Source organism: Bidens hawaiensis, unplaced genomic scaffold, assembly GCF_021521415.1.
Source record: "Bidens hawaiensis isolate Kalapana, Puna unplaced genomic scaffold, B.hawaiensis_p1.1 tig00015775_1, whole genome shotgun sequence".
Classification (NCBI taxonomy): domain Eukaryota; kingdom Viridiplantae; phylum Streptophyta; class Magnoliopsida; order Asterales; family Asteraceae; genus Bidens; species Bidens hawaiensis.
The window spans coordinates 447,601-472,149 of record NW_027492409.1 but is presented as its reverse complement, the minus strand read 5'-3'; the positions used below and the strand labels follow the sequence as shown (position 1 = coordinate 472,149).

Genomic DNA, 24,549 nt, shown 5'->3' with positions numbered 1-24,549 from the left:
TAGATGGCCGCGTGTTTGTTGTTCTATTAGTTGTGTTTTGTATTTCTTCTATTTTTGGACCTTTTGCTCCGTGTGAGTGACCCTGTTGGGGTGTGTGTGTTTTGTTTTGTTTTTTATATTTTTTTTAAATAAAAGAATGGCATCTAACTAATCTATTAAAGCAACACAATTTTGTGCACATGACGTTTAACTAGGCACTCCACATAGGATGCCAAGTAGATGTCATGTCACTATTTCCTATTATGTTATGATCCACGACTCATTTTCCTATTATAACCCATTACCCATAAGGCTTTATAAAATTTTAAAAAATATATTATTGTGTGATACGGGTTTCTAATCTAAGACCTTATGTTTCAAATGAAAGGTTCTTACCAACTCGATCCACTAAATTGGTAATTGTGTTTGATTTCTTAATATAACATATTTAAATGTGATTTCTCTTCAAGTATAAAACCAAAATTATATTTAATTGTTAACATTTTCATAATTTACAATATCACATTTTCTTCTCATATATTTTTAACACAACCATTTAAGATTGTTCGTCGTTTCTCTTTTTATTTTAAAATATAATATATATTTTTTATTTTTCTTTTACAACAAAGCTTTAGTCTTTGTAAATTTAGTTTTTAAATCCGTGACAATATTTTGTTATAAAATTTTTTGTTATATACACAATATCTAATATAACAATATCGGTATGAAAGTTTTATTTTAAATAAATCAAACACCAAGATTTTGTTTTCAACTTAAAATTACAGTGCATAATATATCAAAACTTAATAAACAAATTAATAAATAAAAATTATTATATGAAATAATTGAATTTACGTATTACATATAATAGATATTAATTTTTATTATATTTTCTATCCGTGTGGAGCACGACCTCTAGTAATTAAGTATATCTAGAATTGTAATGCAATGCATTTACTGATACCTAGATGATGTGTTTAACTTGAGTTGGTCCGCAATGTTTTAAATAGCGGTTCATACCGGCCGGTTGAACCGATAATACCGGGTTTCTCATGTCAAGGTTGAATTTTTTAGGCGGCTTGCTAGAACATTGAACCGGCGGATTTTTCTAAAATACCGGTTTAAATTGGCAAACCGGCTTAAAGCCCAGGAGATTTTGGATATTTTGCGGCTTATATTTTTTAAAAGTTACGTTTAACCTAGAGATTAACATTGAAATAAATATACTTTTAAATTATGATTTAAAAAACGAGTAGTGTTGTATTATTTTTTAATTATGGATTAACTTTTAGATTATATTATATGATGGAATCATATATTTTTGGATTATTTTTTGACTTGAAGTTGCAATTATATATATTACAAGGTAAACTACACAACCCGGTTCAACCGGTTATACCATTTTTTTAGCTCAATTCAATACGAGTAAAAAATCGGTTTTTAAAACATTGATTGGTCCAACCTAATTAAAACAGCCCATTAATACAATAAAGGCCCCTCTATGACCCAATAACGTTAGTGGACTTATCACAAAATTATTAAAATATCACACACTAATCATCAATGATTGAATTTTACAAAGACTTTGGATCCACGATCCCTACTATATCATTACCAATGATCTTGATATTTCTAGGTATGGAGGAATAGTTAGTGAAATTATCATTATTCTCTCTTGCTCTCTCACGTCGATGATGCTTCCATTGGTGATTCCACTGGATCCACGATCCCTACAACGTCCCTTGTACATGCCAACCTTAGTGATGGATACCAGTTTCACCAATGGACAAACCAGGGCCGGTTCTGAGAAGGTTGAAAAACTTTTGGGTTGAAGGCGAAAAATTTTGTTGAGTTTAAACAATTTAGTTTTTAAATATGCTTACATAGTTATGATTTGAGTTGCGTAAAAAAATTATGTATAAAAATACGCTTAAACTTGTCTTAACTCTTAAGTGAGACTATAATCCACAATCTTTTGGTTGTGAGTCAAACCTATATGTCACTAGACCAAGCAAGTGACTACGTAATTGAGTTTAAACAATAAATATACATATTTTTTTCATAAAAATCATATAAAATTTTGTTTATAAAAAATTCGAGCATAGCAGGTTGTCAGGCTATATGCCGTTGACCACCCCCCCCCCCTCCCCCTCTAGGGTCAGCCCTGGGACAATCAACGACTTTATACATTGCTAAAGGTCCTATATATGATTTGTAGTGATGGTCGCGTTCATTAACGTCCCTGCAAACCTTACAAGCACTCTAATGTTATAGTTATATATATGACCAAACTAAACTATCATCTAATCACAACTGTGAAAAAACCCTGTTAAGGTTTCAAACTTTAGATCATTAGAACTCAATTCAGGCTTAACCATCACTCCATGTCATTGGATCAGAAGACCAACGATACGCATAATATTCTAGCATTGAATTTACTTTAAAGTAAAACTAAATAATCTAGTAAATGTTGGAAGAACTAAAACCAAATTGCTTCCACAAATAGTTATTCAAATAATCTTATGTATATATAGTTTCAAGGTGCATGCATGTTATTTAATATGCTCTTTTACAGGAGTCATCAAAGTAAAACAATTACAACTACTTACCACCGATGGATCGCTTTAAACCACCATCATCTGACGACAAGGACCTCCGTCGCGGAGCCACCCTCACCGGCTCTGCGACGTTGGTTCCGATCAAATGAGGGAAATTAAGCAAAGCTCTAGACCCACGAATCTTATAAGCAGCTTGATCATAAGCCAAAGCTGCATCCTCTGGTGACTCATAAGTCCCTAGCCATATCCGAGCACCACGCCTTGTCGGATCTCTTATCTCCGCGGAAAACTTTCCCCATGCCCGCCTCCTTACACCGCGATACTTCCTCCACTGCGACGGGGCTGCCTGATACTCATCTACTGCTCTGTTCACATTTTCTGAAGTGTTGGAATCATGGGGAAGATGGTTTTGAAATGAAGTAAGAAAATATATATTAGAATCTGACATAGATAACTAGTTGTTGTTGTTGCAACTTTTGTGGTTTATATTTTAATCTATGGGGATGGATTTAGGGTTCTTGGGAAAACTTTATATTAATATAAGAGAGATGTATAGTTATAAAGTTTTATGTGTGTGTGGTTATATGGTTAAAGATTTTTTAGCTATTAGAAGTCAAGAAGTGGCGTACAAGAACTAATAAAAAATCATGATGTTAAATTTTATAAAAAACTTTAAAAAATTTATTGAAATTTACTGTGATAAGAAAAAAAGGTTCTTTTTTTTGTGTGTAAATTGTGGTTTTTGTCCCAGCGTTTTGTTTAAATATGTGGTTTTATTTCAATAGTTTTAAAACAACAATAAAATAGAAGACATGTGTTACTAAAATGAAAACTAATTTAGCTTTTCCGTACGTTGTTTGGAAATTGGAACACACTATTATGTGTTGTAGGCTTGTAGCTCGCGACCGGGGACGACGCTAAGGCCGGTCATATTGGTATTTTGGACACGGCACACTAGAGGTGCATAAATCGGTTTAAAATAAAAAACCAGTTTGGGTTGGAACCGCTCAGTTGGTCAACAAAAGTCAAAACCACTTAATGATCAGTTTCGGTTCGGGTTGAAATCGATTTCTTGACCAGGTTTTGATCAGTTTCGGTTCAGGTTTTGGCCGGTTTCCGGCGGAAAAAATTATAAATCGGTTTCAAACCTACGGTTTTATCAGTTCCAAACAGGTTTCTACATAATCTGATTCAAACCGGTTCAGTTTTGATTTGATTTCTAGGTCGGTTTGGTTAAACCGGTTCTTTTACCCACCTCTACATAACATTTTTATGTAAGGGCATATATGTTTTTAGGCGTTTTTTTCCCAAGCCTTACCCCAATAGATGGTTTTATACATAAGATTATAATTAAAAACAAGACATTTAAAATTTTTTGTCTAAAAGAAATCGGATCAAATATGAAATTGAAATGAAGTATAAAAATTGTGTGACGTATTTTGTGGTTTATTCCCGAACCTGAGCTATGGGTCGGGAAGGTGCGGCCGGTTTGAGTTGTTGAATCAATCTTATTAATTAAAGAAAATTGGAATCTTTGTGATCTCCAGTTCGATCATATGGGCGTCCGGGTTTTATCACCAGTGGGCCTTCGGGCATGTGGGTTTTACCGGGAACTGTATATAACTTAGAGGCGTTTTAAGGCTTCTTACGACTAGATTAAGTCAGCTGGCGGTGACATTTGCCATTGGATCACCCTATACAAAGTAACTAGGCAATTCTATGTTTGTCGGTGCTACAAGTTCCTAAGCACAATCCATACAAATATCTTAACTTCTAGTGGACTCGCATTTGCGGCCATGGCATCCCTAACAACACGCGGTGCATCCAATTCTTGCAACTATAAAGTTTATAGTCATAATTCATTAAAATCTAGTTTTTTTTATATTATTTATTTATTATAAATAAAAATAGAAAAAGTCCAGTCTGACCTGAAGAAGAGCAAATGCAGCTCACAATCTGAGCAAATTCAGTTTTTTTTAGTTGGTGGTGGAACTTGCATTGGCCCAATACTACTTTTTTTTCTAGTTATATACCAATATGCAAGTTCCACCACCACCATAATAATAGTATTGGGCACATGGGTGGGCGAAATCTAGTTGTGCTTGAGTTGCGATCCGCTCCGGTTTATTAAGTTGGATGTGGGAACCCACAAGAGGGGCGAAGGACTTGTTTGAAGTGGCGAAGGCCTATGACTAAGTGATCCGACTCACAGTTGAAAACCTTTCGGGTGCCTTGTCTGCGGTAGAATAACCCCTTCGGGTTATTCAACAAGGATGAAGGGCGCTCTTGTTGTTGCATAGCTCGTGTGATGGGAATCCTCTGAGGTCAGCTGAACAGGCTGACAATCGACAGAAGATTGTAGTGGTAATAGTATAATACAAAGCATTTATTTGTTTTGCTAGCTAGTTAACATAGTTTAATTTGTGAATCATGGCCGTTTTTTGTCGTAACGCCATCATATATCTTATTCGATGAAATGCTATCTAATACTCTAGTTTAACCTTTTTAACTTATAGTTGTCACAATCATCAATAAGACAAATATACGAATTGTAGGATGTTGCATATAAATTTCAATACAAGTTGAAACCATAGTATACCATAAACAAAGATATCAAAAATCAAAGTCAAAAGGATAAGAAGTCATACCAAGGCTTCAACACATCTAACTATTGGAAAAAAAGATTCAAAAGTTTATATAAATGTTTCATAATCAAAATTAGAAGATCAACTGTAATAATAGAAAACCAACCAGACAACTTCATGTCGAGAACCAGTAAGTAGAACAAGTGCATCAATAGCTCCATCTTCGTGTCGGCCCATTGTAGCAATGTTATTAGTGTTGCTATCAACATGAGCAGTTAAATTAGGCAAAGCCCGAGTTGACTATATGATAATAAATACACAAAAACAATATGATACTTACTTGACCTTACACATTAAAAATTACCCCCCCCCCCACCCCTCATTGAAGTAAAATATATTATTGCCTTTTTTTCGCACATCCAAGCGCTTGCAATTACGAGCAAGCGTTACTAAAGCATTAGTACCACAAACTGCTATAATTTCCATGCTACACTTATCACTGGCTGCCAAATTGGCAAGTGTACCTGCAGGTCATTCCTAAAAGCAAAAAATCTTCTAAGAAACAATTTCCTCATTTGCAACCCGTGACACAAAATCAAGATACAAACTTGAATTCCAACGCGTCTACGCCTATATGTAATAATTAAGTCCAGTAAAGTTTTATGACACCAGATTCAACAATATCTCCCTTAATCAAGATTAGTTGTATTAGTAGACATAAAATTAAAGGTCAAATTAAGTTCTTTTTTTATTTGACCAACGAATAATAAATAAGACAACACCTTATGCTCATCCCCGATAGAAAGAATCCAAAGCCCGCCAACGTCCTTATTAGCCGCAAGAATATATAGTGATGCGGCCACCCCTCAACGCAGATTTAAATTCGGAAAACGACTCCAGATTCACGTGCCAAATCCCAGTCTACGTCGAGGGTCCACGAAACAGATAGATAACGAAGTGACACGGCATTTGCTAAGTGATGCCGCAACATCAATACTTTCACAATCAACAAATGAAATTTCTTGAAGATCCGGTCATTGATTAGCTAAAGCAGCCCAGAATATAAAGTTCTGAACAATTTAACGAAGTGACACCAACAATGTTCTGAACCTTCAAAATTAACACCAAAACGCAAACAAGGACCAACTAATTGTAAGACGGTGGTTATGGAAGAGATCACGGAACGGGTCAACCACTTGAGAGTGAAAAATCAAGTCTCATAAACCAATTATACTTAATGAGTCCTTTGTGTCCAAGGCCATTTGAAACCTCATTCCAACACACCATTGGACACATAAGGTGCAGTATGTGAGGAAGAAGCTTTCACAATAAGCTTTGGAGTGCATGTCTAAGAATAATAAGAAAACTCAGTTATTTGACCCTTTGCAGTGATGAAGCTTGAATAACATCTTCAGTTTGTGCAATTAATTTTTCTCCTGAAATTAAACTCGAAAAAAATAACGCCGCATTTCTTTAGATTTTCAATGTTCGTATCACATTTTATTGCAGCATCCACCAATGCCGCCTTTTGAGCATCAATATTTCTCATTTCTTCGTTGTCAAAACACAAATTTATAACACATCTTTTCACCAAATTCTTGTTCCGTTCTCAATGTTGCAGCCAATGTTCGATGCCTAAAAATATAAGCATAACGTCTTAATGGAGACGATAGCTATTTTCCTACACGATTGCGGTTGGTTCATGACTCCAGTTGGATGGAAAAATAGTTGTCACTGGTCAAGGCATGGGAACCACCATGGAATACTCTCTTGCACTGGTTGAGCTGCTGTTCGGGAGAGACAAAGCTAATCGACTTTCTGGACTACAGCTGGTTCGCTTTAACTTTTTAGGTTAACGATTGTAGGAGATTTATGCTTATGTGTATAGTAGCTTGTTGAAAGTTAATCTTGAAACAATTTATCGAGAAAGTGTTTTAGTTAGGATGTTTAGAATTATCTCTTTATTAGTTTATTTATTTGTATGTTTGCAAGTTTATTTTATTAGTTTGAAAGTCTAGAAAGTACGAGTTTGAGTTTAAGTATGTTTAGGAAGGTACACAATATAAATAGATGGTTAAGGTTTTGTAATTAGTGTGTCTAGAGTTATAAAAAAGCATAAAAGAGTCGATATTGGTTGAGATTAGTTTCCGTGTTCATGTTCTTCATTGCCAATAGTAGAGAAAGTGTTGGGTCGAGAGAAAGCTTTAGAAATTTCTAAGCAAATGCTAGTCGTGTAAGGATATGTCATCACTGTAATTAGTATGTCGTTGCATGTTAACACGAAAGTTGGTTGTCTTCTCATTCGATATCTCTTGTTTTCTTGTTGAATACAATAACTATGTATCCACATGAATGTTTATACAAACATTGATGGTCTCTCTAAATTTAGAATAAAAGGAAAATAACATTAAAGACCTTCAAATTTTGAATTTTTTACTAAATTATGAAAATTTGTTGTTAAATTTGAAAGTAACCAACGTTAAAACGATACATTGATATAAAGTACACATCAATTATTAATCATTCATTAAGAAAACTCAAAACAAACAGACTATGAAAGAAGCATTCAGAACATAAAAACTGTATTAACTGTTGACATTCAATTAAGATTGCCTTTATTACTTTTTAAGTTTGATCTATGCTGAAGACTCTGTGTGTTTGTGTTCCAGGTTCCTGAGCACTAGCCTTGCAAATATCTTTGCTTCCAGTCGACCCGCAGCTGCAGCGGCGGCACGCCTAAGAACACGTAGTGCACCCAAGTCTCGCAACAGGTTCACATGTTCGCGTGCATATCGCCCACCCGGAACAGTAAACTGTAAAATTTATAACTAAAATATGTAAAAAAAATAAAAAAAAAATCTATTTTTGTTATTAAAAGAGAGTAAACTCGAGTTGGACCTGAAAAAGAGCGAAAGCAGCACAAAATTTGAGTGCCGGATGCGTATTACGGAACATGGACAGAATCCGTTCAATTTCAGCTTGGGTGCATCGCAAATCACACGCTTCAGGAATATGGGCAGATTTTGCTATTTGTGCCACCTGTGCAGAAGCTGTGGATAAAGAGATACCAGAAAACGCTCGTCGGTGAACAAAGGTCCACATGAAAATTGGTGAGATGTAACTCGAGGCTGCTATCTTTGCCATTTCTAAGTCAGAACTGTTTGGAGCACCTTCTGCTACCCGAGCATATTCATCCATTCTATGTACAAGATAACAAAGCAATATAGAATATTTGAGAACAAATTAAAATTAACAAAAAATATATATGGTTTGGATTAAATACAAATGAAGTTAACTTGCTAAACGTGAGAATCAAGTAGAGTAATTATGTAATTACATTATAGAGTAATTACATAATTACTGTACTTGTATATATAATTACTCTACTTCATTCTCACATTTAGCACGTTAATTTCATTTGTATGTTAGTCTTCCCCTATATATATATCAATTCAAGATAATTAATTACTTAAAGATTTACCTGCCATCACAAATGTATGCACACACTAAAGTAATCATGAAACGAGCCTTCTCAGACTCGCATGATTTAAGTTTATACAAGTCCATAACGCTCCCATCTTCCACTATTCGCAGAGCGTTTCTCGGGTTGAATGTTAGACGCAAAAGGGCCCCAGCTGCAGACTCTTCGACATCCTGATATTTTATAGCAATATTTTATTAATTTATAATTAAGCTGATGAATTGAACCCCTCCTTATTGCTAAAAAAAACACTTCGTAAAACATCGAAAGCTAAAGTGTAACAGAATTTCAAAAAATAACGATATAAACATCGAAAACGTTCATTGATACCAAAAACAGTAACAGCCACTTACTTCTGTCGTAGATCGTGCAAGTCTTATGAGTGCTGTAACGCCCCCCTCTCGTCCAATTGTAATGCTAGTAGAAATAAAACAAAATATGGTTTAATAGATTTTCTGTAACTGAAATATAAATCTAAAGATCATACAGAAAGTTGCATATTGTTTAATAGAGAGTTATGTTATAGTTTCAAAGGGGAAAAAGGATTGATGCTTTAACTGAAAGTAATAGTTCGGTCATAAGTTTGCATGTACCTGTTAGCTTCTGAAGCCGATAAGGTCCATAGAGTTCTAGCCACTCTCTTTTGAAGATATGGATTGGCGGACGTTGCACACCTTCGTGCAAGAGAAACCTGTAATAATAATGATGTTTATAATAAGCATGTTAATCGAAAAGACTAAATGAATGTAGGATTTTGCATATAATGTTCAATGCAAATTACAACCGTAATGTGCAATAAACAAAGATGAAACACCATACCAAGGCTTCAACACCCTCAACCAATACAATCCGCTCTAGGTTTCTGTCATCAATTAATAAATTCGACAATGCTGAAAGCGCTTTGTGGCTGTGGAGAAACAGATTAAAAAGTTTATACAATTAATATTCAATAATCAAAACTCGATAAGTGCAATAATTTAAAACCAACCAGACAGCTACATTTTCAGAACGAATAAGTAGAACGAGTGCATCAATAGCTCCATCTTCTTGTCCCACTGCAGCATTTAAAGTGTTTCTATCGCCATAAGCCGTTAAATTAGCCAATGCTGCAGCCGCCTTTACCATAATAACCACAAAATAAGATATAACATAACATATTAATTAATATCGCCCAAATCAGGTAAAATATCATATCATTACCTGTACTTGTACACGTTCATCCTTGCTAACACGAGCAAGCATAACTAAAGCCTTGATGCCACCCACTGCTGCAACTTCAATGGCACACTTATCATCGCTTGCCATAAGAGCAAGTGCACCCGCGGCTAGTTCCTAAAAAGCAAAAAAAAAAAAAAAAAAAAAAACTTTTGGCGAAAAACTCCTATCTTCCTTTCATTACGGTATTTCTGAACAAGTTCCTGGATAAAAAGTTTCAAGGTTTTGACGATATTGATGCTAGTGACGATATTGATGCTAGTGACGATATCCTTGATATGGAGCCGGAACTGCTAACTAGCATGAATGCGCTAACTATGAATATGATGCCTGAAGATGAAGACCTACTTTATATCACCCTTCATTTCGAATTAGCAAAAGCAATGTCTCCTTGCATAATATGGATTCCAAACATTCATGATCTGGATGTGAATAAGTCATTATAAACAATTTCCTCATTTGTAACACGTGACATAAAATCAAGACGCGTACCATAAGTACATCACCGCCTCTAGGCCATTTGAAGATTAAGTCGACTAAAGTTTTTATGGCACCAGATTCAGCAATAGCCCCCTTAATCAAGATTATTTGTATTAGTAAATATAAAATTGAAATCAAAAGCTTTGAAAATTGAGAACAAATTAAAGAAAAAAAAATTTGAGAAACCTTATGCTTATCCCAGATAGCAAGATTCTGAAGGCCAAAAGCTGCCTCTTCAGTCACCCAACTATTCATGGATCTGGCTAAGCTTGCAATAATCATGATGCCGCCATTTTCTGCCACCGAGTTTGCAAAATCTGGATTTAATGAAAGGTTCGCGAGTGCCTACAAGAAACAATTATTTGATTAGATTGCCATAATTCCATAAATACTCTTTTTTTTTTATTACTAAATCAAGAAAGCACAAAATATTCAACCTTTATTGCTGCGCATTGAATCCCTTCTTTCCAAGACGTTGCAAGTCGTAAAAGAAGCTCAACTACGCGACCATACATGACAGCACCAGCGCGCGCCACATCAACATTTGCAAGCCCGATAGCTGCCCATTCTTGAACATCTTCTTGAGAACTCTGCAATAGATTGATTAAAAGTACCACCAACTCATCGAGCCTGGCTGAGTTAACCTCAGCTAACCGTAAAAGTGCAAGTGAAAGAATCCATTCAGCCCAAGTCATAAACTCACCCAAAATCTCGTCTTCCTTTGACCTATTTCTCAAATTCGATAGTTCTATAAGCTTGTTGTTAAAGAAACCGAGCATCGTTATACCAAGACGATCAGCCTTGGTATGAAGAGCGGTGGCTTCCTCCAATGACGGGCAAAGAAACGCACACAAAAGTTTCAAACTTTTTAATGAAGAAATTAACTTCGTAGCAGCCTCCGAAGCCACATCAGTTCTTTTAAAACATCTAAACCTTCTAAATACCGAAGATTGCACCAAGATTCACACGCCGAATCCCAGTTTATGTTTGTAGTCCCCGCAACCGACAGAAAACGAAGTGATGCAACCTTTCCTAACGCCACTTCATCGATATTTTCACAATCAACAAACACAATTTCTTGAAGGTCCTTACACTGATCAGCTAATGCAGTTATGGCCTCGGTAGTGACATTGGAGACCCCAGAAAGCCTAAGCCTTTTTAGCTTATGGCAGCGATCAGCTATTATAGCTATTCCATCGCCTGTAATCCTTTCACAAAAGTCAGAACCGAGTTGGATGCTTTCAAGAAGCTTGTGACGGTCCACGACTATGGCAAGAGTTAAATCGGTTATTACTTGACAGTTTTCACCACTTAATTCTCTCAAGTTTTCTGCCTCAAGGTTACTTAGGAGATAGGTATCAACCGACCCCTTAAACCGGAGTTCTTGGATATGTGAGCAACGAGCACCTTGAGGCTGCACTTTGCTCCAACGGAGATCTAATGATTTCCATAGACCTCGTGATGATCCAAGACATCTCCAGCTTTTGCATGTTGATGACAAATTGGCTCGATCTCGATAACTCAAGCTAGCAAAAACCTTAATTATAATATCATCTGGCAATCTATTCCAGTTAACAAGTCCATCTTCATTCACTTTTAAACATTCTGCACCCTCCGTTTCGGGTTGATCTGATAAATTCAACTTTTGGGGTCTTTTTCTGACCCTACGATTCATCTTAAAACAAAGATTTTACACGGAAATATACACTAAGATTTCAACAACAAAACCCTTGAACCAGTTTACAAAAAACACCCAAAATTGAACCTCAAAATCGTCAACAATTCGCAACATACAATGGCACCAAATTATGCATAAAATAATGCCATATGATTGAACTGAACTAACGCAGGTACACAACACCGTAAGCGTGTTCATCAAGCAGATATCAGATCTTACGACACATCGCAAACCTGATTAGGGTTTTCAATCAAAACTTATAATTTGCAACACCGATTGAGAATCAAAATCTTTAGAAGATCAGACTGAGTTCAAGAAGCTGATTATGGTGTGAAACCTGATGAGGGTTATTGATCAAAACCTATAACTTACAGCACCAATCAAGAATCAAAAACTTTAAAAGATCGGATTGAGTTCAAGAAGCTGAAAATGGTGTAAAACCTGATGAGGGTTTTCGATCAAAACCTATAAATTTGCAGCACCGATTACCGATAAAGAAATAAAAAGCCTTTAGAAGATCGAATCGAGTTCAAGAAGCTGAAAATGGTGTAGTTTAGAGAGAGAAAGAGCGGTGAGAATGAAAGAGGTGGAAACGGTGTAGAGAGAGAGAGAATGAAAATGAAAGTGTGAGGTAGGGTAGGAGAGAATCTAGGTTATTTAATATTGTCAGATGAGAATGAGAAGCAAAAACATAAAAGGATCCAACATGGGCTTTTGTACTTTCAATCATAACAAAACATTCGTTTTGTTTTCCAACTTTGTTCTTTTTTAATATTGAAAATGATTTGTATATTTGTTTTTTAATGGATTATAAATTTGTAATGTATATATTTTTGGAATGGATCTTATTCATATCTGGTTTTGTTTATTGAAATGAGAAACAAAAGCCTAAAAGGTTCTTGCTTGAAAGTCCAAACCGGCTGGTTCCTAACCGTGGGTTTCAATCGGTTACACCCTGTAGGTTTCAAAACGATAACTCAAACGGTTTTGCTCTTGATACAAAGTGTCGAGACGTGTGCGGTAAATCAAACGACCGAACAAAAGATAATATATAGATAGAATATAAGTGAACGATCTCGTTGTTGGTTAAAAGGTTAATAACATTAAACAATAACCGACCTACCCAAGGTGAGCTCCCCTTGGGTGGATGATTTACACCATACAAACACACACACTCAACTAGAAAACAAGTTTTCGATCTATTTATAGTTGAACACAAAACCCTAACATTCTAGAAGTTTTCTAGTTAAACGTATGTCGAAGCTCTTGTCACGGATCCGGAATTCACGTCCGCTTTAATTATTTACTTGACCAATTATATTTACTTGACCAAGTAGAAAGAGAGTAGAGTGAGTAGAGATAGTTGGATGGATAAGATAGTTGTTTTGCAAAAGGTTGTCTCTAATATGTGCATGTCTCACCTTATATAGGTGAGAACATGCCATACTAGGTTTCCATTAATACAGCCCAATGGGCTTTGAACATATGACCTCGAGTCCAAACATACAAATAAGTAAATTATTACAAATACGTTTATGTCTCTGAAATAATACATGATTAAATACACAAAATGGGCTCCACACTAGGCCAAAACAAAAGTGAGGGATATACAAATTATTTTTCAATAACTTCTTATACTTCTCTCTACATACTTAACCACATCAATAATGTCACTATTGCACTATACGGCCTCCATCAACTAGTTATGTTTGTTTATGCGTACCACAAGAAATTCAAAGCTTAACATGTAGTCTAAATCAAACCCAAAACATTACAACTTCACAAGACTAAAACCCATGCAACTATGATCTTGAACACTAAGCAGTTTTGAAAAAAATTTCAATTACAAACAACACTCAAAACAAGGATATATCTAAAAACAAATGAGTATCACTACTGTTGACATTCATGAGCACAAATTTATGCTGAAGACGTTTGATGGTGCTCCATGTTCCTGAGCACATTTTTTGCCAATACCCTCGCTTCTAGTGGACCAGCAGTTGCAGCAGCGGTGACCTAAGAACACGCGATGCACCCAACTCTTCCAACAGGTTCACATGGTTGTGTGCATACCGCCCACCCGGAACAGTAAACTGTAATTTTATTTATAATCAGAATCTGCTAAAATTTAGTTTTCTTACAATAAGAGGAATGTTGAGTTTGACCTGAAAAAGAGCAAACGCAGCCCACGATTTCAGCACCGGAGACTTGTGACGCAACATCGATACAAACCGTTCAATTTGGGCTTGCTTGCATTGCAGTTGACCTACTTCAACAATGCGAGCGGATTCCGCTACTTGTGCCAACTGAGCAGCAGTCGTTGATAAAGAGACACCGGTAAATACATGTAGGTCAAAATGGTTCTTCAGAACTAGTTCAATGTCCTCCAAGATTGGTATCATTCTAGTTTTTATAAATTCAGTAGTCCTTAAACCGCCTTCTGCTACCCGAGAATATTCTTCCAGTCTGTGTACAAGACGAAACAAACAATATAGAAATTTGACAAAAAAATAAAAAATAAAATATCCTCAAGAATATATAACATCAAATTTTTACCTGCCATCAAACATGTATGCAAAAGCTAAAGCCGCCGTGAAACGAGCCCTTTTGCACCCTGAGAAACAAATATGAAGCAAGAACCCAGTGCCCAGATATTCGTTCACTATTCGCATAGCGTTTCCTGGGTTGAATGCTAGACTCCAAAGAGCCCCAGCAGCCATCGATTGGACGTCCTAATATTTTATAGCAATATTTAAATGTTTATATTTATAAAATGACAAATTATTTTTCATTTCAAACTTAAACAAGAAGTGAGTTTCTTAAAGAGTAAAAGTAAAAAAACATAAGCCTTTACAGAATCTAAAAAGAGAAACCGCGACTCACTTCTCTTTGAGATATCATTGCCATCCTAACGAGCGCGGTGATGCCCCCCTGTCGTCCAATTGCAATACTAGTAGAAACGAAACAAATTATAATTTAATAGATTTTTCTGCAATTGTGAGATCATATACAAATCTAAACATTGTATATAGTTTTTAAATCATTTTTTAGCTACATCAGAAGTTGACATTGTAAGTTTTATATAGAAATGTGAAGGGTTAATACTTGCATATACCTATTGGCTTCTGAAGCGGCCGACAGGTCACATAGAGCACCAACCACTCTCACTTGAAGAATTGGATCATTATGTATACACGTTTTCGCAAGAGCAACCTGTAATGAAACAATAAATCATACTAATAGTGATACAACCGATTTCTGTCAAATTTAAACGAATGAAGTGTAGGATTTTGCATATGTCTTTAATACAACCAAAATGTTCAATAAACAAAAGGTACCAGGAGTCAAAGTGATCAATGGATAAAATATCATACCAAGGATTCAACACCGCCAGCTAACGCAACGTGTTCTCGATTTGCCTATACCAAAATAAGATATCATGTTTTGTTACTTAATTCACTTTAGACATTAATTAACTTGTTCTTTTACCAGCAGACTTAATATTATATATTCTGATATTACCTCTTTACGCGTGTTCCAGTGCTTGCAATAGCGAGCGATCGTATCTAATGCATTTATACCACCGACTGCAGCAATTTCTATGCCACACTTTTGATCGGTTGCCAAAGTGGCAAGTGCGCCCGTCACCAGTTCCTAAAAAGCAAAATATTTTGTAATATACAATTTCCTCGTTTGTAACACACGACACAAATTCAGGACACGTACCAGAGTTCCACTACTGTAGGAATCACGCCAGTTCAAGATTAAGCCAACTAAACTTTTAATGGCACCAGACTCAGAAATAGCTCCCTTAATCAAGATTACTCGTATTAGTAAAGATTTTAACCGAGTCAAGTTTTTAAATTTGACAAACAAATAATAAAACCAAAAACCTTATACTCATCATAGACAGAAAGATTCCGCAGCCCTCCAGCAGCCTCTTTAGCCACCCACAGGTGCATAGATTTTGTTAATCTTGCAAGAATGCTGATTCCACCACGCCCCACAACCGACATTGCGAAAGCCGGATCCACCAAAAGATTTGACATTGTCTGTAATAAACAATTATATTATTAAGTTGCCATAAGAAATACCCTTAGTTTGTGATATATATTAAACCAAGAAAACACAAAAGATTCAACCTTTGTTGCTTCGTATTGGATCTGTTCGGTCAAAGATGTTGCGAGACCTACAAGAAGCTCAGCACCGCCACCTTTCATGATGGCTTCAACAATTACCGCGTCAACCATCCTTACATTATTAACCATCACCGTGAAACCTCCAAGCCCTCTGGCTGCATATTCTTGAACATCTTCTTGAGAACTCTGCAACAAATTGAGCAGGAGATCTATCCCTTGATTGACCCAAAAAGCCTCGAACCCTGGTGGCCTAATCCCGGCTATACCCAAAAACACATATGAGAGAATCCATTCAATCCAAGTCAAAAACTCATCTAAAATCCCGTCTTTCTTCCCCGACTGGTTTCTCCATTCAGACAAAGTGCCGGGAAATATACGAGATAGTTCTTTCAAAGTGTCGTTAAAGTAGCCTAGCATCGTTATACCGAGACATTTAGCCTTGGTATGAAGATCAGCAACAAGCTCTAATGAAGGACATTCATATGCACACAAAAGTTTCAACCTTTGTAACGACATAATCAACCTCATAACAGCCCCTGGAGCCACATCGGTTCTAGAAACATCTAAGCCTTCTAAATGAGGAAGCTTGCACCAAGATTTACTAGCCAAATCCCAGTCTAAGCGTGTGGCCCCCGCAACCGAAAGAAAATGAAGCGACACGACATTTCCTAACGCCGCCACTCCATCGATACTTGGACAATTGATAAACCCAATTTCTTGAATAATCGGGCAATGAGTAGCCAAAGCAGTTATGGCCGCAGTATTTATATGGCTTACCCCCAAAAGCCTAAGTTTCTTTAGCTTTGGGCAGCCTAAGGCTATATCGACGATACCCTCGCTTGTTATGTTATCACATGGAGTAGGCCCAAGTTCGATGCTTTCTAGAAGGGTGTGATGGGCCACAATGTGTGCAAGATTTGAATCGGTCATCATCCGATAATAACCAACTCTTAAATCTCTCAAAGCTTTGGCTCTAAGATTACTTAGTGAATCCATAGTATAGCATCCATTAATCCTAAGTTTCTTTAGACTTGAGCACCTTGAAGACAGCAAATTCATTAGGCCCCGCTGGATTTTGTGAGCACGGAGATCTAATGATTGCCATAAACCCGACGAAGATCCAAGTGATCTCCAGGTTTTGCAACTTGACGACAATTTTGCTCGATCACGATAACTTAAAAAAGTAAAAACGTATCATAAATATAATTTTAGAAATTCGTAGCAAAATCCGTAGCAAAATGAGTAGCGAAAAAAATATTTTAAAACTAATATTCCAAAATCCATAGCAAGTTTGTAGCAAAATAATATAGAGCTTTGTAAACAAAGCTTTTGGCAAACTTGTTTTGAATTTGGCTTATCTTCAAATAAGATCTTCAGATACCATATTAAACACATAGGACTGGAAAATTCAAAATATGTATATCACTAGAGGTGACAAATGGGTTGGGTTGGGTTGGGTTGGGTTGGGTTGAGTCTAACGAGTCATGAGTTGAAACGAACAATGAGTCAAAACGAGTTTAGGTCAGAATGAGTTTGGGTCAGAACAGGCCAATTAAAAAAAGGTTGTTTTGGTTTGGGTTGGAATAGGTTAAGGTCAGACTGGGTTTTGAGTTTTTTTTTAATTTTTTTAAATGAGAATAACAGCGGAAACATTTTAGTTTTTTTGTTTTTTTATTTATATTTTAAGTTATGATTTTTTTTATTTTTTTTTTTTGAATTTTTTAGGGGTTTTCTATTAAGATCAACCCTCTAAAAAATATTCAAAAATAATAATAAAAAAATTATAACTTAAAATATAAATCATAAAAAAGGAAAAACACTAAAATGTTTCTACGATGTCCCCGTTCCATAAAAATAATAAAAAAAAACTCACCGAGAATCGACAAAAATGAAACAAAAAGTCAAAACGAACCACATCAATCGAAATCGAAAAAATCAATTAAAACGAAATTAAAAGAATTCAAATCGAAAAAAATGAAACTGAAAAATCAGACAAAACGAGCCAGGAATCGACCAAAAAGAAACCAAAACCCAACTCGTTAATACATTTTTATATGAATGTAGGTTATGAATTGCCCGTGAAAAGAAAATTTGAGAGATATAGCCAAGGGTCTCTCACTTATGTTCAATCACACAAGGGCTACTTGGTTAATGGTTACAAGTTTCACACACAAACATCTTATAATGGGCGGGTTACCCAAAATTCTGGTGTGTGCGTGAAAGGGGCTTCTTATGACGAAAATGAAAGCTACTACTATGGGTTGTTAGATGAAATCCTAGAGGTGGAGTACCACAGTAAGCTAGGAAGTTGTGTTGTTTTATTCAAATGTACATGGTTTGATCCCGTGAAGGGTGTAAGGGTGGACCCAAAGACTAATATGATTGATGTTAAACCCAAAGCAGTAGGATGTGTTGGCGATCCATTTATCCTAGCATCACAAGCACAACAAGTGTATTATACACCATATCCTTCAAAGGAAAATGGATTAAAAGACTGGTGGGCTGTTGTGAAGACGACGCCAGGGGGGTTTATGCACTAGCCGAAGATGCTAGCGAAGTAGGTGATGAGGATGATGAAGACGAAGAGCATTTCTTTCAAGATAATGAACGGTTAGTATTTACATCAAATGATGATTTCCTCCCTATTAATCATGTACAACGGAATACAATAGAAGAAGTTTGAGGATATTAGTGATGATGATCATGAAGTTATAAATGATGATTATGAACAAGTCGTGTTTGAAGACACTGATTTAGATGATGATGACGACGCAGAAGAATTTGATGATGAAAATTAGGTGGTTTATTGTTTAAATCGCATATATAAGGTATAATACTACGGTTAATGGTGTTTACTAATTTTTATTTGTAACCTAGCCATGTCGAACTAAGCAGATTCTTTTCCTCGATTGGACTTATTGGACCCTAATCGGACTCTCCATTTAAAGGTAATTCAACTCATTTTTCTTTTTATCATTTAATTGTGTATTTTTTTAATATATGTTTATTCTAAAGTGGAAGAATCATTTGCGTTTGGAACAATTGCCGACTTCATCTTCATGCTTTTGTGTAGAATTGGAATTATTTTTAGTTGTTATTATGTTTAATAGAATATATCGTTTCATGGTTATGCTCAATAATGTTCCATAGAGATATTAGCTATACTAAATCGTTTCATGGTTATGCCATTGGTTATTGATAAAGTTTGGTTTTTTATTACTAGGTGTATTTGTTGTAGCCAGTATTATTAAATTGATTATAGATAATTGATTTTTAAGTTTTAGATAAGTGATACCCAATATTTTAACTTTAAATTTGAAAGCAACCATTTTTTTTAATCTTTTGAAGTTAAGATATAATTATTTGGAGTGGTCGATGTAAAAAGACTTGATTTTTATGTGAAAATTTGTAAAGTTTGAATGATATGTTGTTTGATTGATAATGTTTGGTTTTTTAAGAAAGTAATGGTTAATTAGGTGAAATTAATGGTGTGTGTGTTGTAACTAGTATTGAATTGAGTAAGATAGTTGATTATTATGTCTTAGATAAATGATATTCATGAGCAGAAGCATATCCAAATTGAGTACTCGGCACTTTTTATGAGGTTACAGTAGTTTTCTTGTCAAAGATCCAAAATACGCTCCCAACTTTAAATTTGAAAGCAACTATTTTTTTTATCTTTTGAAGTTGACCATGTTTAATTATATTTGTATGTAGGTTGTATGCATAATGAATGGCAGTAAAAATAATTCCGGTAGTGGTGGTGCTCGTGGTTCTGGTAGTGGTCTTCGGGGTGGAAAGGCCAAATAAGTTGCACGGAGACGTAATGATCGTGACATTGAGTCTCAGGAGCCTGATCCCAATAGAGGTGCACATGATAAACCTACCGTTTGGAGTCATGGGCCGTATGTGATGATACGACCTGCAAGAGGTCCTGGAGTCGCATTGCGTAGAGTCGGAACCAGTACTCGTAGTCGTGTGTATGGTGGTGATCTGAAGACTAATTTAGCTGGGTCGTCAGATACCACTACGACAATACAAGACGTGTCAAAGAATATCCTTGATGACAATGATGATGATGTTGGTGATGGAGACGATAGGGAGTTTATAGAACGCCAAGAAAAAAGGTATGCTTTTTAATTTTAAAATTTTAAGTTATGTTATTTATTAATCCTATACATAAGAGTACTTGTGAGTATTAATACTTTTGTTTTGTTGTAAGAATTGTGACACACAATGTATCAGGAGGTGGTAGAGGTAGAGGTCGAGGTGGTGGTCGAGGTAGCAGGCGAGGTAACGGTCACGATAATAACACTATAACCTTAAGTTTATTATATATTTATGAATAATATAAATCTGATTTGTATTCTTATTGTAACATAAAATCCAAAGTATAGCTGTTGTGGGTATTAATAAATCAGTTAATAATTACTTTTGTGTGTAAAAATAGTTATTGCCATATGATTTTAATATATTTGAACTTCACCAGTAGCATAAATTAGAATAGACTTACTATTAGTTTCTCACACTTTTATATAGTGTTGTCATAAATCTTAAATATAAATGTAAGTTTAAAATGAAATGGTGAGGCAGTTTGGATAACAACTCAAAGTTATAAGCTTTTATACAAATATGAGTAGGTTTTAATTGATGAGTAATTCTATTTTAATTATTTAATTTGAGAAAAGTATTAAAGGGGTGAATTATTTTAGTAAGGTCTTTAACTAGTTCATAATTTAGTTTTACGTTTCTTTAATTGTAATAGACTTGTTTTTTTAGAAATTATGGCACGCAATTCAACAGGAGATGATGGTCGAAGCAGCGAGCAAGTTAACAGTCATGGTAGTACAGAGCCTCTCCATGAACCTAGTGATTATGAGGATGAGCCAGTTGCAATAGGCCGGGACCAGTTGTTCCACCTCCGATACGTGCACCTGAAAATTGCATTTGGATTTGGGTTGAAAATGACGAGTAAGTGTGAGACATGTGTGTGTATATATATATTAATATTCTCTTTCAGGTGGCTACAAAAGTATTATTGTTGTTGATTGTGGTGAATTGTTTCCATTTTCTAGATTTAATATTCAAAATCCGGTTTCCCGAATTATTGGTTGCGTTTTAAAGTTGATGTGGTCGGGCGGATGGCAAGGATGGAAAGATGTTCCTATCTTTCATCGCGAACGCATGTTTGAGCGTTTTCAGGTATGCCTATGACACATTTGTACATATTATAATGATGCGTATTTTATTATTTATATTATAACAATACATATAACGTTATAAAGATATAAACATTATTGATTAATGTTTCTCTCTTTTTAGAAATACTATCAGTGGGAAGCTGAGGAAAAAGACTCAGTTCACTCTTGTTGGGAGAGGTGCATTAAGGGAAAGTTTCCTAATTTGTTGAGTAAGGCTCGGAAATTTGCCAAGACCCGCACGCTTCAGAAGGGTATAAAAGTTGGGAAAGATTGGGGTGTCACTATTCCGTTTAAGCCACATTGGATTAGCCAAGATTCTTGGGAAGAACTAATTAAGGTTTGGAATACCAGCTCATGGCAAGACAAGTCTTCTCAAAACAGCAAAAATAGAGAGAACGTAACAGGTGGTAGACATACTGTTGGCTCAAAGAGCTTTGTTACGGTTAGAAAAGAGATGGTAAGAAATGTTAATTATAAATCTTTAATACTAGGTATGTTCATGGTCTATTAGTAACAGTTTTTAAACATAAAAAACAGAAATCAAACTGTTACTAACAGTTTGGTTTAACATGTTATAATTTGAAATACGCACACACACACGCTTATTTAATACATCACCAATACTATTTTCTTACTAACTTATAAAAACATACTTCGTAGGACAACACATTGAAGCGACGTGCTAAGTTTGGTGAATTTTGGTTACAAAAACATGCAAAGAAAGGGTCAAGACCTCTGGATAAGTTACCGGTTTGTAGCGAGTTAGTAGATGTGGATTTGGAAGAAGCTAATGACGTGGAAGATATTATTCAAGAAAAAAATGTGGATTGGGTTGACCCAAGGGCCGGTGAAGCTTATGTAAGTCTTATTACACTGTAAATGTATGTTTTAAGTGCTTGATTTTTATAATGCGAATGTACTAATTGCTAAAGTTCTCATTGTAGGAATCATATAAGAAACTGGTTGTAAAGAAGTATGGAGAAGACAATAGCTTACACCCAGAATTTGATATGGAATTATGGTCAACAATTGCGGGGGGGGGAAGAAAAAACGTCGGCTATACGGGACTAGCAACATCACCGACCCGTATGTTGTGTTGACGGGCGCACCATCATTGCCGAGTAGCAGTAGTTCTTTTCCATCGGGGAGAAATAATAAGGTTTGCATTCTCTATTAAAACAATACATAGATTTTGGTTTTCTTTTCGCTTCAATGAGGAGCATGCACCTGGTACAATGCTAAACCAGACCAATTACACTTGTTGGTCCATGTTTTGAAACACATTTTATGGGATGAGTTCATGGGTTTCACTTGGTTGTTAAAAAGTTCAAACCGTGATGAATTATTTTGTTTACGGTTTACATTGGAAACCGGTCGTAAAATTTGACCACCACATAGAGGATTATATAACTTATATTATGTTTAATATTAAACAAAATTGCTTACTTAAAAATTGTACATAAAGCTTTTTTTATTTGTATAAAACATTAAATGTTTATGTGTTCTTAAGAATAATCAATTGATTTAATACAATTACAGGTGCAACAATTGGAGGAAAAAATAGCCGAGTTAGAACTAGAAAAAATAGCGGAGCTAAAACAAGGAAAAGTAGAAAAGCAAGCAATGTTGGAGAAATTGAAGAAAATACGAGATTGTTTGCTGAAATGAATGAGAAACTTAAGCTATTGTCAGGAAATCAGCAACAAAACATTCCACCAAGTTAAGATATGGGAATTTTAGTTATTATTGTGTTACTTTTTGGATGATTTAGATTGTTCTTGTAGTACATTTGGATATTTTATGTTATTTGGTTTGGATATTAACTTTGTTTTGGTATTTTATAATTTTTGAATCTAATGTTTATATGGAAAACGTAGAAAAAAAACAGGATATCTTTTAGAAAAATATACAAAACATATAGCTAAATGAGTAACCAAAACCGTATATTAGCCATAGCAAAATTTGGGAATTTCTGTAGCTACATTTGTAGCAAAATTTCATAGCAAAAACCATAGCAAATTTCTGTAGCTAGACCGTGGCAAATCTTTAGATGAAACTCGTAGCTAAAGTTGTAGCTGAAACCGGTAGCAAACTTCGTAACTAAAAAGCCGTAGCAAAGCAGTTATAAAATCATAGCAAAATTCCGTACCCAATAATTCGTAGCTAAAAATTCGTAGCCAACAATTCTGTAGCAAAATTTGTGGCCAATGCAACTAAAATAGCGACCTTTTTTTGGTAGCTAAAATCGTAGCAAACTTCGGATTTCGTAGAAAATATCCATAGCAAATTAAGTTAGCCACGAGACTTGTACCTACGGACATAATCCGTAGCAAACACCCGTTAGCTACGGATTTGACCGTAACAAATGCCTGTTTTTGTAGTAGTATGTGTGTGGGGGGAGGGATCGATACATGTGGGTTCCCAAAATAGATCTAAAAACTTGTTCGGATCAATCCGTGACACTTGTGAGTGAAAATATCAAGTATGAAATGTAGCAATAACCGAAGAGGGAAAAAGTAGCAGTGGTAGAGAGAGAAACTGCCAGGAGAGATCTATGGTGCATGGATGAATATCGTACTCCATGCACCTTAGGGTTTTCATTAAATGGGCCAGATGGGCTGGCCCAAAGGGCAATTACAAAGCAATGGCCTACGGCCCAATACAAGAGTTAAACGAAAGCTAAACAAATATTTCATGATAAATCCATATAATACACAAGCCTAAATAAAGCAAATAAACAAAACAAGGTCCAACATTACTTACTACATGTGTGATGATTTTAGAAGTATAATAGATCTAGTGTGGAGTGCTTGACTGCTTGTACGTTCATGATATAAAAAGATGACTAAACATACAATATATTGAGATAAAAAGACACATGAATGATACGAGATTTATAAAAGTGGTCATGTCACTCACAAACAGAAAATTGTTCCTTCTATCTTTAGCCATGCATGTAGCAATATGATTTTCTGCCACACATTCTCTGATATCGTTTTTTACCACATTATGCTGTCACCCCTAAATATTATTGCCCCACAAATAAACGTGGGAGCAACAATGACCACCAGTTAAAAGTTATATTAGGGTTTTTAAGCCTGTCGTTTTCTGTCTAGAAATCTTTTCATTTTCACAACAAATCTAGCTAATTTACTTCTAAATTATTACATATTTTTCTTGACAACGCAGGGACTTGAACTCTTCATTTAGAAAGGTAAAACATTATCTAACAC

The 24,549-nt window shown here is 35.4% G+C and overlaps 1 protein-coding gene, 1 long non-coding RNA gene and 1 pseudogene across 2 annotated transcripts; 1 reads left to right on the top strand and 2 right to left on the bottom strand.

Moving 5' to 3' along the window:
- Positions 1 to 7,557: 7,557 nt before the first annotated feature.
- On the bottom strand, positions 7,558 to 8,383 carry LOC143549773 (protein ARABIDILLO 2-like). The gene is made up of 2 exons (XM_077040587.1): positions 8,021 to 8,383; positions 7,558 to 7,935 (listed from the first exon to the last, which is right to left on the bottom strand). Exons 1-2 carry the CDS (start codon positions 8,318 to 8,320, stop codon positions 7,759 to 7,761), a joined length of 477 nt encoding a protein of 158 aa, XP_076896702.1. The 5' UTR covers positions 8,321 to 8,383; the 3' UTR covers positions 7,558 to 7,758.
- A 2,094-nt stretch (positions 8,384 to 10,477) lies between these two features.
- Positions 10,478 to 12,337, bottom strand: LOC143549772 (protein ARABIDILLO 1 pseudogene; annotated as a pseudogene).
- Positions 12,338 to 19,015: 6,678 nt separating this feature from the next.
- On the top strand, positions 19,016 to 22,354 carry LOC143549771 (uncharacterized). The gene is made up of 2 exons (XR_013138195.1): positions 19,016 to 19,908; positions 21,721 to 22,354. It is a non-coding gene; the product is annotated as an uncharacterized LOC143549771 (long non-coding RNA).
- Positions 22,355 to 24,549: the final 2,195 nt, after the last annotated feature.

What these genes read in the sequence shown, in the direction of transcription:
- LOC143549773 (XM_077040587.1), bottom strand. Translation starts at nt 8,320, where the DNA reads ATGGATGAATATGCTCGGGTAGCAGAAGGTGCTCCAAACAGTTCTGAC. An exon ending in CTGCTTTCGCTCTTTTTCAG is followed by an intron (nt 7,936 to 8,020) that starts GTCCAACTCGAG and finishes TAAATTTTACAG; the next exon opens with TTTACTGTTCCGGGTGGGCG.